The sequence below is a fragment of the Henckelia pumila genome, chromosome 4 (genome assembly GCF_033568475.1).
Source record: "Henckelia pumila isolate YLH828 chromosome 4, ASM3356847v2, whole genome shotgun sequence".
NCBI classification, from domain to species: Eukaryota; Viridiplantae; Streptophyta; class Magnoliopsida; order Lamiales; family Gesneriaceae; genus Henckelia; species Henckelia pumila.
The window spans coordinates 100,702,896-100,711,379 of record NC_133123.1 but is presented as its reverse complement, the minus strand read 5'-3'; the positions used below and the strand labels follow the sequence as shown (position 1 = coordinate 100,711,379).

Sequence of the window (8,484 nt, the reverse complement as noted above, 5' to 3'; positions counted from 1 at the left end):
ACACAGCATCTCCTTCCTTGAAGTCCCGCTGTCGAATGCGCCTGTCTTGTATTCTCTTGGTTCATTCCTTGTACGAAACCGCCATGTCATATGCACTGTCGCGGAATTCCTCCAGTTGATGAAGCTCTAGCAATATTTTTTCACCTGCAGCAAATTCATAGTTTAGAGTCTTAATAGCCCAATATGCTTTATGCTCTAATTCAACAGGTAAATGGCATGCCTTTCCAAAAAACAATCTATAAGGGGAGGTGCCTATAGGTGTTTTAAATGCTGTCCTATAGGCCCATAAGGCATCATCCAGTCTAAGTGCCCAATCCTTCCGATTAGTATTCACACTTTTCTCCAAAATCTGTTTGATCTCTCGATTGTATACTTCTACTTGGCCACTGGTCTGGGGATGATATGGGGTAGAGACTTTATGATTGACACCATATTTCTTTAAGAGTTTGTCAAAAATTTTATTGCAAAAGTGGGTGCCACCATCACTAATTATTGCACGGGGTGTACCAAACCGATTAAAAATGTTTTTCTTCAAAAATTTCAGTACAACCTGTGCATCATTTGTTGCAAAAGCTTCGGCCTCTACCCATTTTGAAACATAATCGACTGCGACCAAAATGTATTTTTTTGTCAAAGAAAGTGGAAATGGTCCCATAAAGTCGATTCCCCAAACATCAAATATCTCACACTCAATGATATTACGTAAAGGCATTTCATTTCGGTTCGAGATATTACCTGTCCGCTGACATCTATCACAAGCTAAGACAAACAAGCGCGCATCCTTAAAAAGGTTGGGCCAATAGAACCCACATTCAAGTACCTTTGCTGCAGTTTTGATTGGCCCAGCATGGCCACCTACCTCACGATCATGACAATGACTGAGGATGCTTTGCATTTCTCCTTTCGCCACACATCTCCGAATCATTGAGTCAGCACATATTTTAAACAGAAATGGTTCCTCCCAAAAGTAGTGCTTGACATTCGATAAAAAGTTTTTCTTCTGATGGAAGGATAGATTGTGTGGGAGTGTGCTTGTGACCAGAAAATTAGCAAAATGTGCATACCATGGTGAACTCTCTATGGCGAAAAGTTTTTCATCAGGGAACCAATCATCTATGTCCTCTAGTTAGTTTTGTGCATCATCAGGAATGCATTCTAATCTAGATAGATGATCAGCTACTACGTTTTCAACACCTTTCTTATCCCTGATCTCTAAATCAAATTCTTGCAAAAGTAAGATCCACCTAATCAGTCTAGGTTTTGCATCTTTCTTTGCCAACAAGTGCTTAATAGCAGAGTGATCTGTGTAAATTGTGATTTTTGACAGTACAAGGTACGAATGAAATTTGTCCAGTGCAAATACTACAGCTAACAACTCCTTTTCAGTGGTGGCATAATTCAGCTGAGCTTCATTAAGAGTCTTACTAGCGTAGTAGATAGTTTGGAATACCTTGTCTATTCGTTGGCCGAGTACCGCACCAACAGCATAGTCACTGGCATCGCACATTACCTCAAATAGAAGATCCCAGTTTGGCGATTTCAGTACTGGCGCAGTCACCAGTCTTTCTCTCAACACCTCGAAGGCCTGCAAACAATTCGAATCAAAGTCAAAAGGGGCATCTTTCATGAGCAAGGAAGACAGAGGTTTAGCAATTTTTGAGAAGTCTTTAATAAATCGCCGATAAAAACCAGCATGTCCTAAAAAACTTCTAACTCCCTTTACTGTCGTGGGTGGAGGTAAATTTTGAATGACGTGCACCTTAGCCCTGTCCAACTCGATCCCTTGTTCAGAAATTCTGTGACCCAACACTATACCTTCTGTCACCATGAAATGGCACTTCTCCCAGTTAAGCACCAAATTGATTTCCTCGCATCTCATCAACACCGAATTCAAGTTATGCAGACATGCATCAAAAGATTGACCGAAAATAGAAAAATTATCCATGAAAATTTCTAAAAAATTTTCGACCATATCATGAAAAATAGCAGTCATGCATCTCTGAAAAGTAGCAGGAGCGTTACATAATCCAAAAGGCATACGTCTGTAAGCAAACGTACCATATGGGCATGTAAAAGTTGTTTTATCTTGGTCTTCAGGTGCAATCGCTATTTGATTGTATCCTGAATACCCGTCTACAAAGCAGTAAAACTCATACCCAGCCAATCTCTCTAGCATTTGATCAATGAAAGGGAGGGGAAAATGATCCTTACGGGTTGCGTCATTTAATTTTCTATAATCTATGCACACACGCCAACCCGTAACTATCCGAGTAGGTATCAGTTCATTATTCTCATTTTTTACGACAGTTATCCCCCCTTTCTTTGGCACACATTGCACTGGACTTACCCATGGACTATCAGAAATAGGATAAATAATACCTGCATCCAACAGTTTGATCGTTTCAGCTTTTACAACTTCCTGCATCTTCGGGTTTAGTCTCCTCTGTGGTTGGACTAATGGGTTGATGCTCTCTTCCATTAAGATCTTGTGCATGCATATGGATGGATTTATTCCTTTGATATCTGCCACTTTCCAAGAAAATACACTCTTGTGATTCTTGAGCACATCAATTAATCTGGCCTCCATCTCACCTGTCAAAGAAGACGAAATTATGACAGGTAAATTATCATTCTCACCTAAAAATACATATTTGAGATGGGTAGGCAATGGTTTCAATTCCAAAGTGGGTGGTTCCTCAATGCTTGGTTTCTGAAGGACTAAATCCTTCCGGTCGCCAAGATCTTCAAGTCTAAGCTTTCCACCTCTTCTCCATGACTGGTTGTCATTCAAATATGCAGTCATCTCTTCAATTTCATCACTGAAATTGTCCACATGCTCAGATATAAGTGCAGTTTCTAATGGTTCCTGAAAAGTATCCTGCACATAACCAAATAATAGTGAATCCACTACATCTAGTTGAAAATATTCTTCATTATTCTGAGAAAATTTTAAAGCATTAAAAACATCAAACAAAATTTTCTCTTCTCCCACTCTCAAAAGCAACTCTCCCTTCTGAACATCTATTAGTGCCTTTCCTGTTGCCAGGAAAGGTCTACCCAAGATGAGTGGCATGTCCAAATCCTCTTCCATATCTAACACCACGAAGTCCACGGGGAAGATGAATTTGTCCACTTTTACAAGTACGTCCTCGATTATACCCCGTGGATATTTGATGGACCTGTCCGCCAGTTGTAACGACATTCTGGTGGACTTTGGTTCTCCCAAGTTCAATTTCCTAAAAACAGAGTAAGGCATTAGATTTATACTCGCACCCAAATCACACAAAGCCTTATGAAATTGAACATCATTAATTACACAGGGTATAGAGAAACTCCCTGGATCCTTTTGCTTTAGTGGGATTTTATTCTGAACCAGCACCGAGCAGTTTTCCGTCAGACTTATCATTGCATGCTCCTCCAATATCCTCTTGTTAGAGAGGATCTCTTTCAAGAATTTCGCATAACTTGGCATTTGCATCAGTGCATCAGCGAAGGGTATATTGATATTCAATTTTTTAAACACTTCTAAGAATTTACCAAATTGAGAGTCTAGCTTGGCCTTCTTAAGAGCTGCAGGAAAAGGTGGTGGTGCAACAATTTTTGATTGTGAAGTGGGTTGGGGTGTTAAGATAGACGACTTACCTGAAGTTTTTTTTGATGTAACTGTTTCTGGCTCTTTCTCGCTTTTTTGTTCAGGCTCGACCGTCTTTCCACTCCTTAATTCAATTGCTTTCACCTGTTCTTTCGGATTATTCTCAGAGTCACTTGGCAAAGTACCCTGATCTCTGCTGGAAATTGATTTGGCCAATTTCCCTATTTGATTCTCCAGATTCTTTATCGATGCATCTTGATTCTGCATGCGGGTCTCAGTAGATGATATAAATTTCTGCATCATCTGCTCCAAGCTTGACTTCTCTTCTTGAGGCGGCTTGCTGTAGTTCTGATTTCCATACGGCTTATTCTGTCCACCCCATGAAAAATTCGGATGCTGTCTCCACCCTGGATTGTATGAGTTCGAATATGGGTCATTCCTAGGGCGATTCTGATTCCCCATGTGGCTTGCCATAACTCCCTCTGGTTGAGAGAATGTTTGACAATCTTTCGTGAAATGCTCTGCACCGCATTTTTCACACCATACTTCTTGCACTCGCATCGCCGAATGTCCTACACTCAGTTCCTGGATCCTTTTGTTCATGACCTCAAGTTGATCAGCCACAGAGGTGAATGTATCAACTTGATGAAGTCCAGATGATTCCGAGCTGCACTCCTTTCAGATTGAGGATGATAGCTACTGGTTGCCATCTCCTCAATTAATTCGTAGCCATCCTCTGACGATTTTCGTAGTAGATTACCACCTGCAGCTGCATCTAACATGGTACAATTTGAATGAGAAAGTACATAGTAAAAAGTTTGTACCACTAGACCGTCTGGTAATTGGTGGTGTGGACATCTCCTCAGCAGATCCTTATAGCGTTCCCATGCTTCATAAAACGTCTCCTGTTGACCTTGGGAAAAATTTGTGATATTGGCTCTCAGCTTCATTGACATCGATGGTGGGAAGTATTTGGTGAGGAAAGCTTTCGCCAAGTCATCCCAAGTTATGATGGAACTTGCAAGTAAATTCGTTAGCCATGCTTTTGCCTTGTCTCGAAGTGAAAAAGGGAATAAACGTAAACGAATTGCGTCGTCTGAAACTCCCTGAATCTTGCATATATCACAAATTTCAAGAAAATTTGTGAGATGCACATAGGGTTCATCGATAACACTTCCACCAAATTGAAGCGTGTTCTGAACCATTTGAAGAATCGCCGGCTTTATCTCAAAGTGATTCGCTGCTACAGTTGGCCGGATTATGCTTGGTCGAGCACCTTCAATATTTGACAGAGCTAGATCCATCATGGATCTGTAAACTGGTTGTTCGTGTTCGTGCTCTTCTTCCATTTCTTGTTGTTGCCTTCTTCTTCTGTGAAAGGTTCTGTCGATCTCTGGATCAAAAGGCAATAGTCCCTCAGGTGAGTGTTGCATGTACTGCAAGAAAATCCTGCAGTGCACAGATGGAAAGAGTGATTAAAATTGTAATAGAGAAAAATTAAATCAGACAAATTAAAATCTATTTAGTCCCCGGCAACGGCGCCAAAAACTTGATCGAGCAAATACTAACACTGAAAATCAACTTAAAAATATCTATCAATTAAGCTCGAATAAATCGCAAGTGCACGATTCAAGTAATAATATAGTGTACTGAGTACGAGTATCGTCCTCAGGGACTACTGAAACTAATTTGTCTTTTCAATTTCTCACTACACAAAGTATCGAAAAGTTGAATTGTGATTTATCTAACATCTAAAATTAAAACTCAATGTAAATAAACTTAAATTTCTTGCAACCAAACAAACAATTCACACGTTGATAAATAACAATTCAAAAGGATTTTTGTTGGAATTTCCGGTTCACCTTTCCCCTAATTGAACTGGACGATTGGAACTCAATTTATCTTTATAAATTTGACAGAAGTTCCTGTAACATTGACACTCTCTCTCGAGGTTATGCCAAACTAATCAAATCAATGAAGTAATTAAATCTCTTTAATTATTTATCATGACCAATTGCTTTGCGTTCTATGAATTCTACAACTTTCAACCTGGTGGTCTATGGCTATCAACATGTACTAAATACCATATCTCTATGCATATTTTAAGTCCACGGATTCTATCATTCGTCCTAATTAAGAATCTATCTCTCGATAGCAATTCACAATTTACGAATCTATGTTAAGGGTAGCTAATCATCAACATAGAAAGAAAAAAACATGATAAACTCAATTATAAACATAAATCAAATCTCAATACGTCCAATGATTCAATCACACTAAAGTGTTTCGGGGTTAGGATCCCCTCGATTCCAACAAAATAAAAACTTAGCTACTAAAATTCATTACAAAAATTCAATCTCCAAAAGGGTTTAATCATAACAATTCAGAAAAGGAAGAAAAGAAAAACTCCCAACGGAGAAGAGAATTCTTCAAGCGTTCAGCCGCCGGTAGCCCTTTGATGTGCGTCCAAAAGTAACCCTCAAAACTAATAAAATAATTGTATTTATAGTACCACACAATCCTTCCCGAAATAAACTCTAAAAATAAATAAAAACTTAAATCTGCGCGTCGCGCCCGAGCGGTAGAAAATTACCGCGCGGGCGCCTCAAAACTCTGCCACCTACTGTTTCCAAAAATCGTGATCGCGCCCGCGCGGTAGAAAATGACCGCCCGCGTGCCTCGCTTTAATCAAGCTACTGTCTTTCTCAGCCGTCACTACGCCCGCGCGGTAGAAAACAACAGCCCGCGCGCGCCTTGCTTTTTCCAGAAATGTGACTTTCTTCTTATGCTCTCCTCACGACCTCCATTGTGCATCGCCTTCTCATCGAGTATCATCATTTCTTGGTGAATCCCTGCCATATAAATAAATAAACCAGAGTAGTGACAACAAAAACAAAAAAACAATAAACGAAACAAGAATGGAAAATAACAGACACAACGTAAACAAAACGAATGCAAAACAAACGCAAAACAAAGTAAAATAACACACAAAAATGACTCCTATCATCTTACATCCGCTGGAGGATATAATGAGCAAGTTTGTGGCATCGACTGAGGAAACTATAAAAGATATGAATAAGTCTAGATGCGACCTTGCGGAGCACATAGAGAATCTCAAGAGGTCAATTCTCCAGGGACACAGCGAACAGGAGGTGAAGCAAGATACTCAAGCAGTGACCAACCCAATTTGGTTTGAGGATGATGACTCAGAGAACCAGGATTGGGAGTGCGAATCAATTCCTGCTGAAGATTTAGAGGTGCTTGAGTCTTCTCTTCTTATTGACCCTCAGCCGGAAGATGTACTGAAAGAAATATTGGTTGATGGAAATATGTCAAAAAAGTATGAGGATGACGTGGTTCAAGAATCTATCGATATGAGCTCATCTATAGTATTATCATACACACATCCCCAATATCATGTCCTTCCATCTGTTGGAACACGGTCGTTCTCCGGATCGAAAAAGAAAGTGATACCCGGTGCAGCGAAAGTTTTAAAATTTTATATGGAACGATTCCATATGGGTATCAAATTCCTACGATTAAAATTGATAATATAAAATTTAAACAATGTAAATTTTACCTTAAAATCTCGAAGCGAGATTATGGACACCAACAGATTAATCTGCTCTTGTTGTATATCCCAGGAACTGATGAACGAACATTTTTTCAATCAGGTCCACGAACAGAAATAAAATTCCTCTGACAGACTGCACTAGAAAGTCTATCAGAAGTTTCTACGAAGAGAAATAACAGATTTGATCTGTTAAACCAGACTGCAAATTCGAAATTCACAGGCTGGAATTTTCGAACAGAGATAGGAGAGGGGGCGGCCACACCTAGAGAGAACAACTAGGGTTTTTGAAAATTTTGTGACCTATGTTGTGTAATTTCTGCACTGCAATAACTTATTTATAGTGTGGGCTGCTAACAGCTTAGAGCCCATTAGTCATAAGTTCAAGCCTGACAAGCAAAGCCCGCATGTTTAGAAATTAATATAAAATTCATTGTGACTCAGATTGATAAACCAATTTCACCAATGTGCACAGAAACCATTTCTGCATCTTTTAAAGTCGATAAATTTTCTGAATCCGAATTCAGTGATTTCCAAAAATGTCCATCACTATGTCATTTTAGGAAATCTTACTCCCTCTACTTTTAAATAAGAAGTCCTACTTCTTTATTCACTAAATTTAACTCTTTAAATTTAATTATCTCAACGGGGATTAGAAATCCATTACTTGTGTGACCCTCAATGGTTCAGGGATACAACTAGCCGTGGGCTCACAACTCCTTGTGACTCGAAACAACAATTTCCGACTTGCCCATCGAATCATGGTAAGAGCGCCTAACAACATCGCCCCATGATTCCCTAGGTATCACTGATAGTGCCTGCAATAACCAATAGATTTTGGTTAGCGTACAGTACGGTCCCTTCATCCATATATCCCAATCGAATCAACAACCATTGGTAAATCTAGAGTCGTTCGAGATTCGATAACTATGCAATGCATCTTGAAGATCAAATAGTGACATCGCATGTGCTACTAAGAAACCATTTCTTAAAACACATCATGTACTCTGGCCAGAGATTCGTCACACTAATATCTACTCAGATTGCATAGGATATCCACACTCGCAAGTATGTGGTGAATCCTTGACAACAAAGCATCGACTCCTATATGTGTCGTAACTGTACCCAATCCCGACACCTGATGACCCCAATAGAGTCGGTAAACGAGTCAAAGTACAGTACTAGCATATAGTGTCTCAATGATGTTTCAAGTAGTAAGGACTAATGGTGTACAACCAAAACCGCGGACTTTATCCACTCGATAAGTGATAAACACTTGGAAAGTCCGGATAGGGTAGTTGGATCATTCATCATATGAATA

General features: G+C 39.6%; 1 protein-coding gene and 1 non-coding gene across 2 annotated transcripts; one reads left to right on the top strand and one right to left on the bottom strand.

Moving 5' to 3' along the window:
* Positions 1-1,126: 1,126 nt before the first annotated feature.
* LOC140861455 (uncharacterized) lies at positions 1,127-4,153 on the bottom strand. The gene is made up of 3 exons (XM_073264473.1): positions 3,380-4,153; positions 2,380-3,289; positions 1,127-1,818 (listed from the first exon to the last, which is right to left on the bottom strand). Exons 1-3 carry the CDS (start codon positions 4,151-4,153, stop codon positions 1,127-1,129), a joined length of 2,376 nt encoding a protein of 791 aa, XP_073120574.1.
* Positions 4,154-4,432: 279 nt separating this feature from the next.
* On the top strand, positions 4,433-4,539 carry LOC140869988 (small nucleolar RNA R71). Its single transcript, XR_012146975.1, has one exon. It is a non-coding gene; the product is annotated as a small nucleolar RNA R71 (small nucleolar RNA).
* The last annotated feature ends 3,945 nt before the right edge of the window (positions 4,540-8,484 follow it).